This window comes from Pongo abelii, chromosome 2 (assembly GCF_028885655.2).
Source record: "Pongo abelii isolate AG06213 chromosome 2, NHGRI_mPonAbe1-v2.0_pri, whole genome shotgun sequence".
Taxonomy (NCBI): Eukaryota; Metazoa; Chordata; class Mammalia; order Primates; family Hominidae; genus Pongo; species Pongo abelii.
Window position 1 is genome coordinate 91849019 of NC_085928.1, and position 24191 is coordinate 91873209.

General features: G+C 40.5%; 1 protein-coding gene across 13 annotated transcripts in view; it reads left to right on the top strand.

Moving 5' to 3' along the window:
* CADPS (calcium dependent secretion activator) overlaps nucleotides 1-24191 on the top strand; it is a 474942-nt gene that overhangs the window by 399386 nt on the left and 51365 nt on the right. For 7 of the 13 annotated variants that reach the window (XM_054551946.2, XM_054551951.2, XM_054551956.2 and 4 more), the window contains 2 exons: nucleotides 6130-6204; nucleotides 7093-7176. In XM_054551946.2, coding sequence (XP_054407921.1) covers nucleotides 6130-6204; nucleotides 7093-7176 — 159 coding nt within the window. Of the gene's footprint in view, nucleotides 1-5230; nucleotides 5246-6129; nucleotides 6205-7092; nucleotides 7177-24191 lie in introns of all 13 variants that reach the window. The other 6 variants (XM_054551945.2, XM_054551947.2, XM_054551949.2 and 3 more) reach the window with 1 other exon arrangement.

A 24191-nucleotide genomic window follows, 5' to 3' on the forward strand; every position in this document is an offset into this window, starting at 1 on the left:
CTGAGCTGCTCTGGAATATTTAAACAATCTCTTAGGCTTCATCAAGCCCACTTTAAAGGCCCTGTTTTTGGTGATCTCTAAAGTTCATTGAGATTCCTTTGAGTTCATATTTTCCAGAATCCTGTTCCTCCTTAATTTTTCTCCCCTTGGAGCTACTATTTTTAAAATTGAGATATAATTCACATACCCATAAAATTCACCCGTTTAACATGTACAATTTAGTAGTTTTAGTGTATTCACAAAGTTATGCAGTCATCACCACAGTCAATTTTAGGACATTTTTATCACCTGAAAAACTGAGTACCCATTAATTCTCTCCCCTCCCTTCTCCACAGTGCTAGGTAATCACCAAAATACTTTCTATCTCGAAGGATTTACCTATTCTGAACATTTCATATAAACAAAATCATACAATATGTGGCCGTTTGTGTCTGGCTTCTTTCACTCAGCACAGTGTTTTCAAGATTCATCCATGCTGTAGCATGTATTGGTCACTCCTTTTTATGTATCTATTGACCATTGTACATTTTCTTTAAAGAAATGCCTATTCAAAACCTTTTGCCCATTTAAAAAATTGGGTTATTTGTCTTTTTATTATTGAGTTGTAAGAGTTCTTTATATGTTCTGAATATGAATACTTGACCATTATCATATACACAATTTGCAACTATTTTCTCCCATTCTGTGGGTTTTCTTTTTCATCTTCTCGATGGGATCCTTTAAAACACAACAGGTTTCTTTTAAATTAAATGCAGTGCAATTGATCTATTTCCCCTTAAATCTTCTTGAGATGTACATTTTAACTGAGTTTTCTAAGGATGGTGCTAGGCCAGGGGGCAGAAGGGTTGATACAACAGGACTGGTCTTGCCTTCTCCTCAGCAGCTTTTGCAGTCCCTCCCCAGCTTGATTCAATAACAGCCGTGTTTCAAAAGCTCCCACATACCTGGTCAGATGGTTAAACAATTCTTCCAAACAAGCCAAGTCACTTTGATCTGGGATTTTTTCTTTTTGAGCTGGGGGTTTAGGGAGAGTAGTGGGAGTGTAGGAGTTGCTGTCACAAACTTCACTGAGAATATAAAAAAAGGTATGAAGCCATTTATCAGGGGAAAAAAAAATACTTTCACATATTATTACTCTACAATTTCAGAGGACCTGGGGACCTCCTTGACCAAACCTTAGACCCCAGTTGGAGACAGAGGATGAGAAAGAACAAGTTGACTTTTATCACAATGGCGGACCCTTCTTTTGTCTTTACCACTAATCGCTTCTGGGCCAAGGTAGAATGACCTTAGCTTGACCTGGGAGTCTGGTTTTATAGAAGAATAAGTTGCCTTTTGGTTTAATCATGACATTGTATGGACTCCATACCTTAGCTGCCAAACGGCGTGTCATCATTTGCTGAATGAAGAACATAGCATGCGATACACAACCTTTGGGAAGTATGTGGTTTGTTAAAATTGGATATTAAAGTCCCCTAATTCTGGATATAAAATCAGAAAGTTGTCTTGGACTTGCAATAACATTTTTGACATGAAACAGCAGTGTCTATTTCTTTCTAGACATTGTTCTATTTGATAAAGTAGAAAAGACTACCCATACTCTCCCCATATGACTCAACAGAATTTTTTTAATGAAAACAAATAACCGAGGCTTGTAAACATTTCTTGTTTCTCCCAAAATAGCGCGCACACACACACACATCTAGACTGAATATCTTTATTAAGGGCCCATCCAATAATGCATCCTAGTCTGTGATTCTTATTGTAAGGCTGTTGGTTTTTTTCCCAAGCCATCTTAGAGAGATCTATCGTGACATTTTTCCTTAGTATAATTGAATCAGAGACACTTAAATGACCAGCCGTGGGAAATGAGGCTGCTTCTTTGAATGCCAAGCGGCTGAGAACAGGTGAGAATAAAGCTAGCTTGACTTAATTGTCTGTAAATATGTACTTCTTCTGAGCGGTCTAGCACAGTGGCTGTAACCTTAATCAGAACTTCAATGGAAAGTCATATGGAAATGTTTCCTCCTTGATTTTTCTCACTTTGTAGAATGGGAATATTCATCTCCAAAGTAAAGCTGAGTTGCTAAAATGAGATTTAACAAGAATATCTGGAAACATCCTGGAACTGGGATAAGAATAGATGAAAGTCCAATGTTTTTATGTAGTTTGTATTTCTGAGTATGGGATATGAAGCCCATATTATAGACCTAGCTACCAATACCAGCCTCCACCTGGGTTCCAACTCCCTCAACCTGCTTTAGATTAAATACTGGCCAGGTGATGAAATCTCCAATTTTAAGAGCACATCCTGGATTTCATCATTGGGTAATATCACATGTAAAGACAGCTGCTGAAACATTTGTTAAGCATAGTTTTCCATCTTAAATATTTATTTTTTTTCATTAAAATTTGTGAAGTACCAATAGAAGGGAAATTGTGTATTAAATAGTTTCTCACTTGGTCTAGTGTGTTTTCATCTCATTTCCAAGGTCAGATGGTCTTAACAGAAAGATAGCATACACACAATCTGTTCTATGACAAGGCAAAATGTGTAGCACAGGAAGTCAAGTGGAATGATTTTCACACAGTAATTGTGAATTTGCAACTTAGCCCATCAGAAGCAAAAGTGAACTGACCAAACTTTCCAGGCCATTGAATATTAGTAGTTCCCTCAGGATATAATTTTGGAGTATAGGGCAAGTTAATCCAAGAAGGCCAGTAGAGGCCGGATGTGGTGGCTCACGCCTGTAATCCCAGCACTTTGGGAGGCCGAGGTGGGCGGATCACGAGGTCAAGAGATCAAGACCACCTTGGCCAACGTGGTGAAACCCCGTTTCTATTAAAAATACAAAAAAAATTAGCTGGGCGTGGTGGCGCACACCTGTAGTCCTAGCTACTTGGGAGGCTGAGGCAGGAGAATCACTTGAACCCGGCAGGCAGAGGTTGCAGTGAGCTGAGTGCTGCTGCACTCCAGCCTGGCGACAGAGCAAGACTCCATCTCAAAAAAAAAAAGGCCAGCAGAGAGGACTGGAAAATGGCAAAATGGTAAAGCTCCCTCTTTTTACCATACCTGGATAGTCGATCAGACTGCAAGACATTTTATAAGAAAATTGTCTAGTAGGAATATTTGTTAATTAAAAGTTGCCCCAGTGATATATATATACCCCTTCACAGAGGTTCACATCTACACAGAACAATATATCTCCCAAGAAATATCAAGGAGTGAAAGCAGAGTACTCACTATTGCTGCAGAAAAGCAAGTTAATCCAATAAGTCTCATATATCAGGGAAAACTGGCAAAAGGGATTCACGTATTCTGTAATTACTTGAATAGGAATAGGAGCCGCTTTGATATTTACCTGTTTGCTGCATGATAAACAGAGTAATTATTACCCTGCTCTGCTATCTTCCCCAAAGAAGATTATATTTAAAATGAGGCATAATTTACATACAACAAAATATAGAGATTTTAGGTGAGTTTAGAGAAATGTATACACACATGCAACCACTATGTTAATCTATTAATAATAGTAGTAGTAGTAATAAGTGCAGTAGAAACTGCACTTCACAGTTTCTAAACCACGCTTCCATGCATTGTTTCATTATTTGGTTAAGTGAATATGATGTCTATATTCACAAGTTATAATTCTAGCGCCACTGCAAAAATGAGGAAATAGACCAACAGAGATTGACATGCTAAAGTTTCCCCTGGATGGGAGAGGCAGCATAATCATATCAAAGTACTTTGTTTTATAAGCAGAAAAAAAGAAACGTTCATTGTAACAGAAGATGAATGGAGATGATCATATTTGTATGGAGTGAAAGGGAGAGATAGTGGGACTGCCTGGAGAAAAATTAAGGCCAAGTTTGGCATGGAAGAATTGAAATGGGAAGAGGTTCCCATAAAGCATCATATTTCCATAAGCCACGACGTCTCAACCATGTCTCCTTATGAAAGGGTTTGAGGTTCCTAGCTCCTAAAGAGAAAGCTTGTTTCTCTTGGGAGAAAGAATGACATCATTAACTCCTCAGAGTAAGACCCTAAATCTTTGTTGGTGTGTGGAGAACAATTACTCTAGTCTCTATTTGCCACTTCAGCCCAGTTTTTCAAGAGAGTGTTTTGTTTCTCAATGATGTTCTTCTTTGCTTGGGGTATTTCAAATTATTTTGCTCACAGCTAGCTTTTCTGATTTAGTTTACTCCCATAATTAATAAATGTGAATCATTTATAGCAATGCAAAGAAAACCTAGACGAGTGAGGCAGTCATATGAGGAAGAAAAGTAAGCATGTGATTCTGGATCTTATCTCAAGACCTAAAAATGAATTTGGAGCCCTGTCAATTTTCCTGAATTCTTTTGCTCTGACATCTTTCTTTGTGTTTCTAGCAAAGAATTCTGCAGATAAATTTTTTGCATTTAGCTTCAGGTTTATGCCACTTAGGAGTAAATTCCTTTTTGAATCTAGCAGTATAGCCAACATGGGTTCTGATTCAATGGGACTACAACATACAAGCCATTAGCTGTATTGTTTTTCCTCTAATCAATTAAAATGAAACTGGAGGAGATGACTGAGTAATAAGACTGTCTCTTTCTACCCTTATCTAATACTTGATGAACTTGCACAACTAACAATATTTGAGTCACAATGACAGTTGACAAAATACTTTCACATCTAGACTCTCACTTGATCTCCAAAACAGAGACTTATGAGTCTGAAAGCATGACTACAGGAAAGGACTCGGGCACTGGTTTTTAAAATAATAATACTAGCATAGACCCACTAAAAATCTTTATACAGGGTTGGCTTTGTTCCCGTTCCAAAATCAGAGTTTCATACTGGTTTCTCCCTTCTCATTGGTCCAGGATGATAGTCTTATCATCTCTTTTGTTTGTTTTTTACAGATAAGGAAACTGAGTTAAATTTTCATAGGTAACATGACTTCCGAACTTTGCACTGGGACTTTATCCAGGTCTTCCAATTACAAACAAACCTCGCCTATGATTCTAAATGGATTTACCTAATTCGCATCCCTTTCTTCACTCTCAATAATTCTGATTGCCAGTTATCAGAATATTAAACCACATTACTATGGCTTATTTCCATATGTTTACATAGACTTTTGAATATTTTATTTAATTTTTATTTTCTCATGTGTCCTTTTGTCCTAATTATTATTTGCACTGTTCCTTTTTTTTTTCTGTTCCTAATTAATCATCCTTCTGAAAGTTTGCTAAAACGTGGGTAAGTGCATTTTCCTTTTCAAATAACAATGTCTTGCATTGTTATTTTTTGTTAAGGAAATATGGGATAATTCAAATGGATACTAAAATGATCTAATAAATGTCAAGGAGCTGGCATATAATATTTTGTGTTAAAATCACTTTTCCTTTTTCCCTGGCATTTACAGCAGATTTTTATTTGTGTGGGGGTTTGTTTTCACATTACTATTTAAATGTAATTGACAGGCACAGTTAGAGAAATTTAAAAACTTAGCAGTGGTTTCAGTGTAGGCTCTCATACTGGGTCTGTTTATCCATGTATGGAGAAAACGAGTGGCTTGCCACAAGGGTTCAGAAAGAGACACTTTGCCTTTATACTGAGTCAAGACTTGGAGATAAAATGAGGAGTTCTGAGGTATTAACCCAAAGAATCTGAGGGTTTCAGAACAGTTTTTGCAAAATTAGTCACAGTGTCTTCATCGAATTCCCTTTGGAAAAGGAATCTACTACCTAAGCCACAACCCCCAGCAGTTTTCCAAAGATAATTGTTAATCTCCTGTGTTAAATTATTACGGTATCCTGCTTTGTAAGATCCAAATCAACACACTGCTGGGTCATTAAGTCATTCATGTGTGCTATTTGTAAAAGTGTTTATGTGTCTACACACATTAGAAGCATCGAAAGCCTTGAGTGAGGAACAATGAACTTGGTAATATTTTTAAGAGCTTCAGATCTCTCTCTATCAAAGAACTGGAGTCAGGATCTTATAGATATTTCTGGGACTAAGGAAATAAACTGGGTCCGCAGGCCAGGCTTTATTTGTAAATTATGTTGTCTAAAAATTACTGACGGATGCAATGCCATCACCTCCCAAACATGCTAATATTTGTCTTTCTGTGTTCTTAGCATCAATACCATTCAAAAATAGACGAACTAATTGAAGAAACTGTTAAAGAAATGATAACACTCTTGGTTGCAAAGGTAACCTCCAGCTTCAGGTGAAATGTTTCATTGTGAACACTGCTTTGTTATGTCTCCATTTCCATTAAAATGTAACACGTTAAAAAGTTGAGCTGGATACTTGTGTCTCTCAGGAAACAAGATTGTACATCACCCAGCCTCAGCTCTAAATGATTTTCCGATGATCTCGAGCCGTGTGAAGATAAATTGATGAAGTGGCATATGTTAACTTAATAAGAATTTGTCCCCAAACGTTGCGCTAGGTTATATGAGAAATGTTTGTTTTGTTTTTCAGCACTGACAAAGTTAGATTTTTAAATACAGAAAGTTAAACGGTAATAAGGAATTCTGCCATCATGAAAACCCCTTTTCCTCTAGTTTCACATGCAGTGAGAGTCATAATAAAACATAAAAGTCAGATAAAGCTATTTCAGTCACCCTCATGAATTATAGAATTTTAACTAAGTAATGCTGAATGGGAAGACATTTATATTTGCCAGTGCTAAACTTCTGTTTCCCCCAAATTACTGATAAAATACAAATAAAAATAGATTGGATTAAATGTAGTGCTAATATGTAACGTAGAAACTGCTTTGCGCAGTTTTGGATTTTAAAAAGTGCATTTAATATTATCGCATGCTATATGCAACTCAATAATATTTTGTCACTTTGCACTTCTGTAACACTCTATATTTGCAATCACATAATAATGAAGAGAAAGCCGGATAAGTCAAATATTTCTATGTAAAGGCAGTCTATTCCTTTCTCCGAAGGCGGGAATCAAATAATAGACTGCAGAAATGAACGGAGGGCTCGATCCCAGCCTTTATGTGGTTGGGAAATGATGTGCTTTATGGTGAACAATTATAGTTTGAAATAACATTTTTTTCTTTTTTGCTGTTTTTCTAGTTCGTTACTATCTTGGAAGGAGTGCTGGCAAAATTATCCAGATATGACGAAGGGACTTTGTTTTCTTCTTTTCTGTCATTTACTGTAAGTAAAGAGCTTCTTTATTTCCTGGCTTTTGTTTTAATTTTTGGTTTCGGCTTGGGAGAGGAGTTATGTTGTGTCATTTTGTTTTGGGATGGGTGTGTGTGTTAATGACAGTCAACTATTGTATAATATTAACACTATGTGAAAAGCCAAACATTTCATAACAGCAGGTAATCCCACATCATTTCTATTTCATTTGTAAATGTACACTATGTGTGTATTTTTATGAACACACACACACATTTCAATATGTGTGCATCCAAAGAGTTGCCTACCTAAGCCCACCTTAGCTAGCTCTGGCAAATGACTTAATGTGGGCCACCATTTCCTCATCTGTAAATGAGAAAAATTAATTTTAGAGTTTTAAATGAAGACCTGCACTCAGGCCTGCAAATATGTTTTACGTGGTCCTCACTGTGTCAAGTATGTTCTTCTTAACTGAATTGCCTACATTTAAAAATCAGGAGAATTCACAGAAAATTCTGTATTTCTGGGGGTGCCTGCATAGCATGCTAGGTGCACAGCAAGTCTGCTGGAGCTGTGTCTTGGGGGTCTTAGACTGGACATGTGTTTGCAGTTTGCTGTAACCCCCCTCGTGGCTGTTTCACTCATTCACATACCTACCTGGGCTTAGGAGCCATTCAAGTTTACAACTTCTGGGACATATGATCTAATTATTTGCAAATTCCAAGAGGCTCTGATTCTGTGCCAGAATTAGGCAACGCCATAGAAATGAGGTAGCTACGGCTGGGCAGAAACCAGCCTTATTTTCTATGGATAAATGATCAATGGAGATGGTTGCTATAAATGGACTGCTTCGGGGGCCCAGTTCTCCCACTCTTCCTGATGCTAGGCAGACACCACAGCTGCATGCTTCCCTGCCATTTCTGACAGCAGGTTCCTGCTGGCTCTGAGACTAGCTGTTTTCCTCTGACAACATCATAGGAAAGGGAATCAATTTAGGACCCACTGCCTATGGGTCTTTAAAACAGCCTCATTGTATGAAGAATCTCCCAGATAGTGATTGAATGCCAAGACAAGGCCCAGCGCAGGGTAGTGGATAGCACATTATTGTCCTTGGAATCCAGCAGAGCCAGGCTCAAATCCCATTGCCAATGTTAACAGCTGTGTGATCTTTAGCAAATGTCTCATCCCCTCAGAACCTCAGTTTTCTCATTTGTAAGGGAGTGCAGGGCAGATAATATGTTCCCTCATGAGCTAGCATGAAGATAATAACGTAGGGAAAAGAGCTTAGCATAGGCCTAGCTCATAATAGATTTCAATAAATGGCAACTATTATTTTTAAAAAGTAACTAATATGATTATTATAAAATGCAGACATACATGCACACAACTTCTTTCCAAATATACCCTACTTTGATCTTTCCCCAACCCATACATTAATCTTCCTGGGAACTAAGGGAAATATAAACAGAAAACATTTAAAACAGTTTCTTCTGATACGCAGTTCTGACTTTCCCAGGTATAAGGATTGAATTCAATCCCAGAGGTGTGATGGCTTCTATCCCTGGAGCTTATTGGCAAAGGTGAGGTGGGAAGGGGATAATGACAGTATGAATTCCATCCAATTTCACTTATAGAACCTCCTATAATGTGTCATAGCTGAAAGGAAACCTATCCAACCCACTCCTTTGACAAAGCAATGAAGGCCCAGAGAGGGGAGTGATTTGTCTAAGGTCACACAGCAATGGGCAGAGTGGGGACAGGAACCAATGTGTCCTGCCAGCTTTCCCCCACCACTGAATGGCTTCCTGGAGAGAGTGGGATTCATCTGGCAATTGCCTGGCACTGGAAGGCAGATGGGCAAATGAGTGGGAAAGATTCATAAAGAAGGATTCAGGGCACATGAGTGGGAAATATTAGACAATGTTTCATTCCTCAGTGAAGTCCTGGAAATGGTGAAAAGAAACAGAATTCAATGCAACATTTCTGGAAAATGTTTCCCTGACACCCGTAGAAGACATTGCTTTCTTTGTGTCTTCATTTTGAGCAACTGTTTTTGTTGCATTGGACTTGAACCTGTGAAACCCAGGAAAGCTCCTCTACTCTTTACTGAGCAGAATTCAATCCACCAAGGGCCCCACTCTAATTACTGGCCTACCAAGAGGACTATGGGAAGGTGGTCCAGGGGCAGCGATATCAAGAACAGGGCACCAGAGAGTCTCACAGGAAGATTAGAAACAGGACACCCAGAGCATCCTATGCAGAAGTGTTCAAACTGAAATTCCCATCCTCTCATCTCCCTTTTCAGAGACATTTTGCAGCCTCACAGCATGCCTAGCAAAGGCAGTGTAATGCAGAACACTTCGGTGCCTGTTGCTGGGCCTGTAACTTCCCTCCTTAGTGACACTTCTCCCACACACTTGGCCACCCCAGGCCAAAAGCACCCACTTATCATTTGCAGCCCGTGTTCTCATCTCCTGCCAGTATTCCAGTATTAGAGAAAGTGAACTGTGTTTCAAGGTGGCAGGAATATCTCCACACATGGATTCTGAGTTCCTGCCCAAATTCCAAATGGCCTTTGATGGCTTCCTTTAGCCCAATTGTGTTAATTCCCCAGGAGTGGAGTGGAAGTAAAAGGGTTGAGCAGAGGCAGCAGGTATTTTGCGAAGAGCTTGAAACCTGTGAAAGAACCAGCTGTGCGTCCTAGGACCCTGTGCAGAGGCATAGAGACAGTGCCGATGCTCTGGCATGAGTTTCTTAACTCCACTCCCATTTCTGATTCAATTCCTCAAGTATTACTGTGCACTTACCACGTCCCCACCTCAGCAGGGCTGCCAAGGATGAGCCATGTGCTCTGCCCCCCAGAAAGCTGACGAGTATCGACAAATATGCCACCCTTTCCCCCTCTTTCTCCCGCTGAGCGCCTCCTTTCCTGGGTGGGCTTGTTTCATGGTCCAAGCCAGACATTTTGGAAAACGTCTGCAGTGGCACGGAGCAGGCAGGAATATTTATTTCTCGTCTCCATCTGCATTGCTTCCTCTCTTGGAGAGGAGCTGGGGGGAGGAGGGAGGATGAGATGTGGCTTCTTCGTGCCAGCCCGAGAGGCGCCCAAGCGCACCCTCCTCTCCTCCCTCACCAGCTTCAGCAGCAGTAGCAGCCTGGGATTTATGGAGGCAGGCGCCTTTCGAACTTTTGAAAGATCAGCCCAGTTGGAAGACGCAATTAGCAACTATCTGCCCATTTCCCTTGACTACAAGATGTGCTTTTGCGTGGGATGCCCGTTTGGAAGGGTCCCTGTCTTGTGGGTAGCCACTCGCTGTTCTTTTAGGAGGCCAAGAAGAGGGGCAAGCAGGTACCCAGTTTCCTCCCACAGAAAGTGACAATGCTTTCCTCTGTCCTCTGCAAGTGTTAACAAATATGCTGGTTCTGGAATTCATTCATTCATTTACTCAACTTCTATTTACTGAGCATCTATTTGTCATGTGCTGTGCTAGGTGCTGGGGACACAGCAACGAGCTTGAAAGGTGTGTCCTTGGCCCTTTTGGGAGCTTACATTTAGTAAAGGAGACAGGCAATTAAAAATGAAAGAAAATTATCCGGTGGGAGAAGCATTTCCACAGGACATAAACTGGAGAGAAAGAGAAAGTGGGGAGGTGATATTACTTTAGCCAGGATGCTCAGGCAAGGTCTCTCTGCAGAGGACATGAGCGACTTGAGCTCTCAAGCTTGAAGGAGTCAGTGATGAATACAGAAGAGGGGAGAATCTTCTGGACAAAATAGCAGCTGCATTAGCCAGGAGGCAGGAAAGCAGGAGGCACTTCTGTGGATATTTTGGAGGTCACATAAACACGGTTTAGGGATTAAGTGAATGTTGGGGGTGGAGACTTGACTGGAGAGGGCAAAGGTGGAAAGCCCGAGAACTATGATATACCAAAGAGCTCAGCTGAGCTAGGAGTCCTGAGAGTCCATGGGGTACAGTAAAAAAGACAGCACAGGGTAGGGAGACTGGGATGGTAACCCAGTTCTGCCCCTTACCAAGGAGCTGTGTGACCTGGAACAAGGTACCACATCTTGGCTTTTAATCTCCTTCAGTGTAATGTGATTATGGTTATATTAGATGAATTCAGAAGTCTAAAATAACTATAAGAGCTACAGCTCCCATTCCTTAAACACTTGCTAAGTGCCTGGCACAAAGCTATGTGCTTTAAATGTATTTTTCCTGCTGAATCCTCAGAACAATCCCATTCCAACAACACTCTTCTGCAGATGTTGAAACTAAGGCTTGGAAAGGTTAAGCTCTCCCCAGCTCACGTGAATTCTTCCTGCACTAAACCCTGGGGCCTCTACAGAGGAATAAAGATGTAGGAGTAGCCCAGGCCCCACCTCAAAGCAGACAGAACCTTTATCAAGTTCTGTCTGAACTTTATATCAAGTCTTCTGAAGTCCCCTAGAATTCAGACATCCTCCTCCGATCAAACAAATCCATTTGAGGTGGTCACAACAGAACATGGAAGCCACTCACAACAGGAAGAATAAAGCCTATCTTAGGGCTGTCAGGGGCCTGAAACCTACCGTATGTCCAGTCTTCTTTGTCTTAAGTTACTCTCATTCACCCTGTTTTCCTTTTGCCAGCATTTTGATTGTCTTGCCACCTGGAAATGAAACAAAACAGATATGTTTCTCCCCACTAGAATTTGGGAGACGTTTGTGTAAATCAGTAGCATTGACTGCTTTTGTGCAGAGCTCTTGATGCCATGCCTTAGAACGAGAATGCCACCTGGGTCTAAAGCCCGAACTGGATCAATGACATTCACTTCTGTTCACAGAACATTTTGGTTAAGAGGCAGTCTGAATTCTAGAGTGGGGTGAATATTCCTCAGAGTTTGTTAGTATTTTCTCTGATGGCATTTCACTTATGCTTTGGCTTCAGGGAATGTCCAGGGTAGGAGAGACGGCTTTTTACAGTGTGCGTTGATGATGAGTAATGCAGACAGAGGTTTTGGTTCACCCTCCAGAGGGTAACATCACCAGATTATTCACTGCCAAATACATGTAATTTTTAAGTCAATTGGCTTCTACATTTCAGAGTGGAGGTGTCTGCCTTGGACAGAAGCACCAACTGTGGTAGTAGTAGCCGGCGTTTATTGAACACATACTATGTGCCAGACACTGTGCTAAGTGTATGCATGCATTTTCTCATTTGATCCTCACAATCAGTCAATGCAACTGATTTAATTAGCATCCCCATTTTATAGATAAGTGATGTTGAGTGATTTGTCAAAGTCACATAGTTATTAAGACTCTACCCTAAATTGCTCCTTTATTATTAGAAAAATGTTATTCCCCATATATACACAGAAATCTGTAGGTGAAGTCAATTAGTGACTTTTCCAGAAACTGTCCACTAGCTGATACCACTTCTAAGGGAAAGAGTCATCTATTTTTCATATATTACCAGCAAAAATAATTTATAAAGATTTTACTCACCAGCCAGCTATTTTGCCATAACACTGAAGTAATAGACATTCAAAATTCCCCACTTCCTTTGTGCTGTCCAGATAATCATTCATTTTACATTAGTCCTTCATTCTATGCCTGTTTATGGAGTGCCTACTATGTGCTAGACACTGGGGGGGGGGGATAGCAATGAATAAGATGGACAATGCTGTTTATTGGACATTTGCATGAGGGAGATACATATTCTCAACAACTAATTTACAAGCATGGTGATTACTCAGAAAGAGAGAGTAGCCAGTGAAGTGTAACTATGGACCAAAGGGACTCAACCTCATCTGGGAGACCATTGAAGGAAATGACATTTGAGCCGAGACCTAAAGAATAAGTAGAGTTTTGCTTGGCAAAGGAGAGAACAAAGAGTATTCCAAGACACAAAGACCTGGAGGTAAAAGGGAAGATCTAGTACATTTTAGGAACTAGACGTTCCTTGTGAAAGGCCAGGCCAGAAGGAGAGAAATGACAGACGTGGAGTTAAAGAGCAATCAGTGCAGGAGCCTGATCATGAAGGAGCTTGCCTATGGTACAGACTTTAAGGGTTTTCAGCAGGGAATTTAGCAAAATCAATTCAGCTGGAGAAGTTAAGTGAGGTCACAGAGAGACCAGCTCCCTGTTATAACCCAGCTGGGCTTGTGGTCTTCTGATGCTGGAGCTGAGGGCCACCTTCCAATGGAAGCCACCATTTATTTTTTCTAATGTATTTTGTTCATATGGGCCAACCAAAAAACGCTGCGCTTTAAAAAGTTAGAGAAGTCTAAAACACTGATCTGCTATATCTTCTATCAGTTTCTTTCATCAGTCACTCCCTAGTGTTTCAGAATTTGACATCCCCTTTGGGGTCTGTGACAGATCATTGTATTGCCTACTAGGACATCCTTATTTCCAGTTGATGTCATGAAAATGGAGTTAACAATTAACACACGTGCTGTCTGAAGCAGCCCTTCAGAAGCTTTACAGAAGAGAAAAGTATCCAAAGTTGACTATTTCACTTAATATTGTGTAGTGAACAGCTGAATATCATTCAAAGCAAACATAAGACAGACACAGTATTTTCTCTAGACTGTGTGGTCTAAGTGACCAGGTCACAGAAATGCTAGCTACAAAAGAAATACCTAAAGAATATGGGTATTTCCCAGCACTTTGGGAGGCAGAGATGAGTGGATCACCTGAGGTCAGGAATTTGAGACCAGCCTGGCCAACATGGTGAAACTCCATCTCTACTAAAAGTACAAAAATTAGGCAGGCGTGGTGGCAGGTGCCTGTAATCCCAACTGCTTGAGAGGCTGAGCCAGGAGAATTGCTTGAACTCGGGAGGCGGAGGTTGTAGTGAGCCGAAATTGTGCCACTTCACTCCAGCCTGAGTGACAGAGCCAGACTCCATCTCAAAAAAGAAAAAGAAAAAAGAAATACCTAATGAATAGGTACATGGCTTCAAACAGGAAATAGTTGTCCTGAAATTAATTATAGATTCCATCCTGACCTCCAAATCACATGCAGTGGGAAGTTTATCACCAGAAAGTTAGACAGTGATTAAGATAAAGGTGTGACTGTGAAGCCCAGACTAACAGAAACATAGGCAGGCTATTGACCGTTTCTGAGCCTTGGTTTCTTCATCTATAGAGTGGGAATGCTGATAGCTGCCTCAGAGAGCCACTGGGCTAATAAGAGATAAACAGTAGGCCTTTCATGACACCTGGTATATAGTAAGTAGGTGCTCCATAAATAGCCATTCTTAGCCTTACTGTCAAATTATTCAAAACTGTAAGAAAGTTTACATGACCCTGGTGCTTTTTTTAAAAATTTTTTTAAATTATATTTTAAGTTCTGGGATACATGTGCAGAGCGTGCAGGTTTGTTACATAGGTATACATGTGCCATGGTGGTTTGCTGCACCCATCAACCCATCATCTACATTAGGTATTTCTTCTAATGCTATCCCTCCCCCAGTCCCCCACCCTCCAACAGGCCCCAATGTGTGATGTTTCCCTCCCTGTGTCCATGTGTTCTCATTGTTCAGCTCCCACTTATGAGAAAACATGGTGTTTGGTTTTCTGTTCTTGTGTTAGTTTGCTGAGAATGATGGATTCCAACTTCATCCATGTCCCTGCAAAGGACATTAACTCATCCTTTTTTATGGCTGTGTAGTATTCTATGGTGTATATGTACCACATTTTCTTTATCCACTCTATCATTGATGGACATTTGGGTTGGTTCCATTTTCTCACCAGTTCAGTCTTAGCATACCAATCATTTCTCCTGTAAGCAATCCAAACTATTATCCATGACAAGGTCAACCAAAACTCTTGTGACTTAGATTTTAGCATATTGTTTCATGCAAAAATTTGATTCATCAAAGTCATTTTCCATTATGTTTAGTATAGTTTAGCATTTTGTGTTTTATTTTAATGCCAAAAGAATTTTTCATTTTTACATAGTCTCTAAAATACCTCTTTATTAATCAAAATGTTTGCTTAACTAGAATTGAATATCTCATTCTCCAGGCATATTTTGGTTTGAATCAGGTTTATTTCAGTGTGCACTGAGGTTTCTTATTTTTCCAGTTCTGCCACTTCCTGAATTATAATCTTAGACAGATTGATTAATCTCTGACCTTAGCTACCTAATCTGTAAAATGGGAACCATAAGACCTACATTATGTGGTGTGGGTAGAATTAAATAAGAAAATGGTGGATTGGAGTAAGTATTTGATACTTGTTAGATATTGTTATTATTGTAATTATTAGTGTGGTTCTATCACTAAGCACACATGTTAGCATCAGTTACTCAGTCAGCCACTGCTGTATGTAAATTGCTGAACTAAGAGTGGTAGAGATAGGTTTAAAAAAAAAAACTTACTCTGCTGTCTGAAAGTTACTGTCTAGAGTGCATTCAATCAAAGGAACTTTCTAGACTTTCTGGTTCAATGTTTCCACTGATATGCTAGAGTCTGCTTGGCTCCTACCTGCTAGTGAGAGCCAATCTCCATTTCTCTTCCTATGTTCGAAGTTGGGAATGTCACATTGGTAGCCTAAAACTGACCACAGCAGGAGCATTTTGCTGAAATTGGCAAACACTATATTACTTATATTTCAGTATATTATTATATTGGGGATTTTTTTTTTTTTTTTTAGACAGCGATAGATAAAGAGAAAGGGAAGAGAGAGAGTGTGAGCTTTTCAGAAACCAGCATACCACTGAGTACATCCCAAGTGTAGGATATGTACCACTTGGGACCTCAGATGCTACTGGTGTTAGATGCTCCAAAAACTCATCATTAAATAAGACCAATCACATTGTGAGAGGGTTATTATTTTTCTAATTCTCTTTTCATCTTTATCCTTATGTCAAGAAGAAAGTTTCCATTTGGTGCTTGTTTGTCTTTCACACTCTTCTAAAAATCTCAAATTTTCATTTGTAACAGAGGACGGGGAGGCTTCAGGCTCAGGACCCTTAGCAAGCAACCATGTCAACCCAGAATTTACTACCATTATTTTAGTTACATTGTATTTATTTTCCCCCTGGCTTTTTTCTTATTGAGAGTGACATTGCTTTTTCATTTATAGTAGTAATATGTTTCCCTTTATAATTAAGTATTTTTAAAGTGAGCTAGTTTAAGGAGGAATAATAAGTAACTATAATACAGATGGTTCATGGGTTGTAGCCAAAATCAGGAAGGTGTATTGATGCTGGAAGTCTGGGAAGTACTGATACTTTCTAGCCACCCCATTTTGCAGTTGCGGAAACTGAGACCAGAGAAGGAAAATGACTTGCACAGCTAGTTTAGTAGAACTCAGACCTCTTAACTCATCCCTTGAGCCTTGTAAAAATCCTCTCTGGGATTGCTTGTTTTCCTCACTCTTTACCTGAGAAAATGAAAAAAAAAAAAAAAAAAGAGAGAGAGAGAGAGAGAAACCAAACCACTGTGTTACAAACCTAAGCTATGATAGATAAGTTGTCACTGGCAGCAATGACATAATTAATTTATACCTTCAAATTCAGGCTAAAGCAGCCTGCAGGAAAAGTCAAGGACACCAGAAGTGACAAGTGACCCCTTCGTGCAGAAACATTGCTATTCAGTAACAACAATATAGCCCTCACTTGCTCAGCACCAAAGTCATGTGGAAGCCAGGGAAACAAGTAAGACATGGCCCTTGTCCTCTTCAAGCTTGCATTCTGTCACCCTTCTTAGTGTTGAGAGATGTTCAAAAGGCAAACAAAACACAAAAATGCCAGACGGGGGCAGGGGCCCCCACTTAAAATCCACAAAAATAAGCTTACATGTCTGCTTGCAGATTTTACAAAATTAAAACTTTCCAATTTGCACTTCCAAGTTTCTCTTAAAATATGATCATGTCACAAAAATCAGCAAAATGGAAAAGCATACAATGCGGCCATTAGGAGGGCAAACCCTGGAGTCCAAGGGAACCGTGCTTCAAATACCGGCTCCATAATGTCACCAGTTGTGGATCTTTTAAAAAGTCAATTAACCTCCCTGAGCCTCAGTTTCCTCATCTGTAAGCAATGAGAATTTCATGTCCACCATTGTGAAGGTGAATTCCTTATAAATTGCTTAACCTTGTGCTAGGCAAAAAGTAAGCATGCAACCATTGTTAAGTATCAGCAGTGTTAAGAGGGTGGGTCTGAAGGAGCCCTTGAGCCTTGGAAAAATCCTCTCTGGGAATGAGGGATTGGGACAGAAATGAGGAAAAGGAAAACTGGAAGGAAAAACACGTCTACTTCAATCAGGCATCTGTTCAGAAGCCCCAGGGGGCGGGGGGTGGGGGGAGATGAGAACATACACTTCCCGGATCTAGTCTCGGAGCACAGTACCCTGAACAACAGGAGATGAGAACAATTCTCATCGTTAATGAGGCTGCGGCTCCTAATCGGAGCATGGAATAGAATGCGTTTGCTTAATAGAGATCATTTCCTTGCCTCTTGCCCAACTCCCCAGCAGTGCCAGCAGCCCTTTGTTTAATAAAAGGTAGGGACTTTGAGGAGTATGGTGGGATGGGCTGTAGGAGGCATTACTACCCTCATTACTAGGATAATAGTTTAATCACAATCAATATTTATGAACATGCACAGAAGCCATACAATCAACCAGTAGCCCTGCAACTCAGTTTTCATGTTCTTGCCTAAGGATGCTTTGCAGGAAAGCCTCGGCTCTCTCCCACTTTCCCAAGGCCCCCTGTGAAGCTCTGCAGTGGTTCACAGAGGTCATTTCAGAATATTATCCTTGATGATTACAGTTTTATATATGAGGTCCTATTTGTGGTCAGTGAATATTATAATACATTTCGCTGTTCAAAATACTTCCACAGTCATGGTGGGACTTTTCCCTTCAAACTTTGTTAAATTGTCTCGTGCAAAGGCAGTGTAGGGACAACCTGATATAGTAGAGAATCCTTTGAAGTCAGGCCCACCCATTAGGGTTCAAATCCTAGCTCTGCTACTTCTTGACTGTGTGCCCTGAGGACAGCAACTTAACCTCTCTGAGCCCAGTTTCCTCATTCGTAAAGGAAGAAGACAAGTCCTTAGAAGATGTGAATAAGATACTGTAAATTAGGTGTTCAATCATTGGTAAATGCATCCTGATTTTATATATGACTATCAGTTATTAAATATTTCTGTATTGTTCATGAGAAATCTGAGTAGTTCATTGCTTTTCCCAAGGTCACATAGACGCTAATTGAGAAAGTAGGAGTAAGAGTCAAGACTTGGTCAGTATTCTCTTTTCCATTATCTGAAATGGTTCCATTTATAGGCAACTTAGAGAAACCTTATTTTTTAAACATCTCAAACTTTAACTCTTTTCTTTCAAATGGGAATCAAATTTTGAAAGCCAGTGATCATTTTTCAAGCAATGGACATCTCGTGAGCTACTTATGAGAAATTTTTGGTGTCACAGTTCCCACCTCTGTAAAAATGGCATTTACAAACTCTGGCCCTCTTATAAAAGGAAGCAACGGACAATGGCCTCATGATGTATGTGCGTCCATGTAGCATTTGCCCCAGTGCTCACATGGAAATAGTACCTCCCAACTGGCCCAGCACAGTACTGACGTTCGGTAAGCAAAGAAGACATTTTGGGCCCTCTGATGACAGAGCCCTGGGAATCCATCATGCTGTCTGTGATTCCAGATATACTTCAAGGGTTGTGTTTTTCTCCAGTCCTCAGAAAGTATTGGAAGGGGCTTTCACCGTAATTGTCACTTGGCCCCAGGCAGAAGCCACTGAGGTTTGCTCAACTGCTCACCCGCACACGCAGTCCCAGTACATCCGCCCACTCACACATTCTGTCTCACTCAAGCAGTCGGTCCCTCAGTTGGCACTTAAAATTTATTCATCTTCCCAAGATGCACTTAGAGCATCCAGATTACGTATTGAGGGTTGGTTCTGTTAGGTTTTGGTTTTGCCTTTATAGAGGACATACCCCTGACCATGATTTCATCAACCAAACACCTTGAGAAAGTCACCCTGAGAAAGATATATTCTTCCTGCAAAATCCCTTTCTCCACTAGAATTGAAAATTGAAAATGCCATCACTTTTGTTCCTTTTTTCAATAATTTTTAATGAAAGTCATATCGGCACACGGTTAAAAAAATGAAACAGTGCAGAAACATTCATAATTTTTTTTTAAAAAAACATAGCTCTCTGTCCTAGTCCTTTCTGCTCTCAATCGCTTCCTTCAAAATGAAACTTTTTAACAATTTTTTAACCCCTGGAGTGCTAAGTACTATTATTATATTGTTTTTTATTATTATTATTTAGAGATAGGGTCTCACTCTGTCTCCCAGGCTGGAGTGCAGTGGCATGATCACAGCTCACCGCAGCATCGAACTCCTGGGTTCAAGTGATCCTCCTGCCTCAGCCTCCTGAGTAGCTGGGAATATAGGTGCACACTACCACGCCTGGCTAATTTTTTGTTTGTTTGTTTGTTTGTTTGTTTTTGTAGAAACTGAGGTCTCCCTATGTTGCCCAGGCTGGTCTTGAACTCCTGGTTTCAAGCAATCCTCCCCCCTCAGCCTCCCTGAGTGCTAGGATTATAAGCATAAACCACTGCACCCAGCCTTTGTTGTCATTTCTTGATTGGTCAATCTTAGTGATTATTTGACTCCCTACTGTAATAGATAGAGCTTCAGCTCACTTTACATCATCCACTTCTCCTCCACTCTCCTTCTGTTACAGTTATTACAGTATTGCTCTTCCTGTCTTGGTACCATTATAACTTTAAGCTGTACCCATCCACCTTTATTTCCTGTTTCATCCACAAAATGAGACTATGACACCCATATCTTTTTTATTCTCCTGCTTCCTCCTCCAATTAATTTCATTTTCTAACATAGGAATTCTTAATTCATATCACTTGAAAATGCAATAACCTATATTTATGAATGTCCCTTGAGTCTAGACCAGAACTGTCCAATAGAACTGTCTAAAATGATGGCAATATTCTGTATCTGAGCTGTCCAAAATAGTCACTAGCTATATGTAGCTCTCAAGTACTCTCAACTGTGACTACTGCAACTAAAAAGTTGAATGTTACTTGTATTTTCTTTTAATTTATTTAAATTTAAAGAGCCACATGTGTAGGGTCAGACCAACCTTAATATACAAGTGCAATTCACGAAAACAACCTGATTTTCCAGCAGAAATGACAATGATTGCTGGCACATAGTTCTTACTATGCCCAGGGACTATTCTAAGAACTCAGTTAATAACTCAACAACCTTATGAACAATACTATTATCCTCATTTTGCAAGTGAGGAAAATGAGGCATAGAAAGGTTAAGTAACTTGTCAAGTAACTGGCAGAGCTGTTGAAAGTAATGGCAAGAACCCCGATTACTTTTGCACCAACCTAATGGAATGTGGCCCCATGCAATCCAGCTTGAGTCTATGCTCTTAACCACTTTCCTATGAATAGGCTGGGCTGGGGTCGAATGTCTGATAACTTGGTGTCTCTCCATGTGGCTTTTTTCTTTCCAAATGGGATCTCATCCTCCTGGGCTTCTCCATGTGGCTTGGGTTTCTTGCAGCATGGTATTCTCAGGGTAGTTACACTTACATGGCAGCTGGCTTTCAAGATTGAGGAAGAAGCAGCTGCCAGACCTCTTCAAGACTAGGCTCAGAATTGGCACGGCACCACCTCCATTATATTCTCTTGGTCAAAGCAGTTGCAGACCAGCCCAGACTCTAGGCAGATGGAGGAATAGACTCCATTTCTCAGTGAGGGAAGAGCACGGACCTACGGGAAGCAAAAGAATTGATGGCAAACCGCTTTGGAAACAAACTATCACAATGCGAACTGGACTTCAGGTCTACATTCCAATGCAGAGAACGCCACAGAGCCATAGTGGTCTCCAGGGATCCCTTTTTATGAGGTCAGGCCTGATAAGCCAGCAAGAAATAGAATCAGAGAGGTCTACAGCACACCTGGAACATGGCCAGTAAAGAGGAGCAGAAGTAGAATGGTCAGGCCTCTTACGGCAGGATAAGTCACACGCTCTTACCTGAAGCATTCTAACCTTGAAACAGAAGCAGCACACCCAAGTTTCAGATATGTAAGGTTTAATGACCCCAACCACTAAAGGAAAATAGCCCAGCCAGTGCACTGCAACCTGACCAATCAAATCAGTCCCTTGGGAAGTGGAGGGAAAAGGAGTATAAAAATAATAGCCAACACTAATTAAACACATACTATGTGCCAGGCTCTATGCAAAGTTGTTTACATGTATTAGCTCCTTTAGCCCTTTGCATGAAGTAAATGAATTAATACAGGGAAAATGCTTAGAATAGTATCCCACCTGTGGTAAGCACTTAAGGAACTCATCTTTTTAAAAATTAATAATCCACACAACCACCCTATAAGGAGGAACTACTGTTGTTATTATCATTATCTCTATTTTCCAAAAAGTAAGCTGATGCTAAGAAAGGTTAGTTACCTGGCCCACCGTTAGTGGGTGATGAAACCAGATGCCAGATCAAGCATCTGTCTCCTGATCCCAAGCCCTTACCTTGTATACTGCACTAATTAGGGTGTACCAAACCAAGAGACCCTTTAAGCTCTTCTTATAGAGTCACCAAATACCAGTTCCTTTTGAACTGATCGTGCCTAGTGGTACTTTCTTAGTTGTCCTGTAAGAGTGCTACAGCTCAAACACCTACTGTAAGAAAGTGCTAGAAACCTCTAACCTCTACCCTGGGTACTGAGTAAAGAGTGCCATTCTCTAAAGTTCATTCATTCAATATATTTTTATTGAGCCACTACTATATACCAGGTAGTGTAGACACTAAGGATAGAGAGCACCTACATTCTAGACATGAGGCTGGTGAGAGATGAAAAATCAAACCAACAGGAGATGAAATGATTTTAGGCACGGCACTGAGTAACATTTTTACATACTGAATTGCCTTGACACAAAAAAATCTACATTTCTAAATTGCTTGGGTTAGGGAAGTAGAAAAGGGAGCAAAACAGCACCATTAACCTGGCAGCAGAAATTTCAAAGGCCAAACATTGAAGTAAATTTTGCTAGCCCTTTGACATGGTGGTGTGGTCTGCAGTATCTGGCAAAGGACAAAAAAAATTAACTCAGAGCTCTTGTGAAGTCAAACAGGTGGGGGTGGAGTCAGCTCATGGAGAGAATAAATCATTTCCTTGATTGTTTTTTCCCTTTTTTTTTTTTTTTTTTTTTTTTTGAGAGACCATGGGGCGCTCAGGCAGTCACTAATGCGGTGGTATCTGTTCAGACTTCTTTCTTCTTCCATCTTTGAGTCTTACCCACCAGATTTCTGTTTGCAAAAAGGGCCTAATCCACTTTTTTTTTTGTCTGTGCATTGATTTAATAGTATCAAACCCTGAGGTCCTCGTGGTCTGCACCTGGGTTGCTTTTTCCCCTAATGAAGCAAGAGAAGTGGTTTAAGCCCCTGCCGCGCTCCCTATCAAAGCTGCACAATGATTAACTCAGGTCCCCTTTTTAGGGCCAGGCAGAAGAAAATCCCTTAGTCATCAGCATTGTGAAAATCCCAGAATGGTGAGTGTTCAATGAAAAGATTACCTTGGGCACCTGAAAAATAATGGAAGAGCTCAATAGAGAAACCATTAAGCCTGTCTACACTGGCTAAGTGAGGTGGAGGGTCGAGGTAATTAGCTGGGACATTCAAGCCAGAGAAACTATTTTGGACCTTCTGCACTGACTCAAATGTATTCAAGTCCCTCATACATTTTTTTTTTTTTTTTGAGAAGCCATTTAAGGTTACATCTACACACACAAGAAAAAATTAAGACTTAAATATAACTAGTTAATAAAAGTGGTTTGATAGTTTTTTTAAAAAAAAGAAATTAAATAATAGGATGATAGGCAGCTTAGGGAATGGGAGGTCCAAAGCTGTAACTTATTAGTCGTGTGCCTTCAAGCCAAGTTGCTTATCTCTTTTAGCCTCGGTTTCTTCAACTGTAAAATGGGAATATTAATAGGATCCCCCTCAAAAGGTTGTTGAGGCAGAAATCATGGAGCAAGCACATTCATCCTACAGCTCCTAATGTGGTGCCTGTACGTAGTAAATATTCTTTGTCTCAGGCACATGAAAACATGAACAATTGCTCACTGACAGCGCCTCTTCCCAATTTTATCCTTAGCCTCCGTCAGCCTCTCTGGATTTGTGTCTCTTTTTCTAAGCTTTTTCCAGAACTGGCTCTAACTGGAGAGTCGGGGACAAGAGGGTTCATGAATGCCGCTAGAGAAAGGATATGGGTTGTCCTACCAGAGGGGATGGTCAGAAAGCGGGGAGTCCCAGGAGGGGAAGTTCTGCTGAAGTCACAGTTCTTGCTTCCCCTTTGAGGACAGTTGAGACCCTGCTCAGGAGGGATGCCAGACCAGGTATCTGGGGCAAACCCTACCCCCTCCCCTTTGTCTCCTGTGCCCTAGGGTACGTGGCTATGGCTTGGTCCTGGAGAACAATAGATTGTGTTGTTGATTATAACCCAGGGCACTGGCCTGGGGAACTGCCCTCTCACTTATGCCCACACTCATTCATACTTAGGGAAGAGAACAGGTCTTTGCTGTCAGCCTCAACATTTAGAGGGTGAGTTCTCAGTGCACAGGGTGTCACAGAATTGGCAGAAAGTATGCCAGACTGAGAATCAGCTCAGATACCTGTTGGTAACCTGGGAAGATTCCAGAATCTTTTTTATAGCAAGAAATTGCTCATGGGCCAGAGGTGGGGAGTGAAACTGACTATCACCACCAGGCTGAGGAGCATGTGCTTTGTCTACACCGGTAAGCCAATATTACCAGTAATGATGATAAGCATAGCTACATTTAGTTGAACCGTTTGAGTAGCATTATTATTGTCCCATTTACAAAGGAAGCTCAGAGAAGTTAAGTAATGGCTAGTCACCAAGCTAAAAAATGGCAAAGCCAGAGTTTTAACCTAGCTAATCCTGAACCCATTCTGTAAGCCACTTCTCTAGATTTAAAGTTAAAAAAGAAAAGAAAATTATACACACACACACACACACACACACACA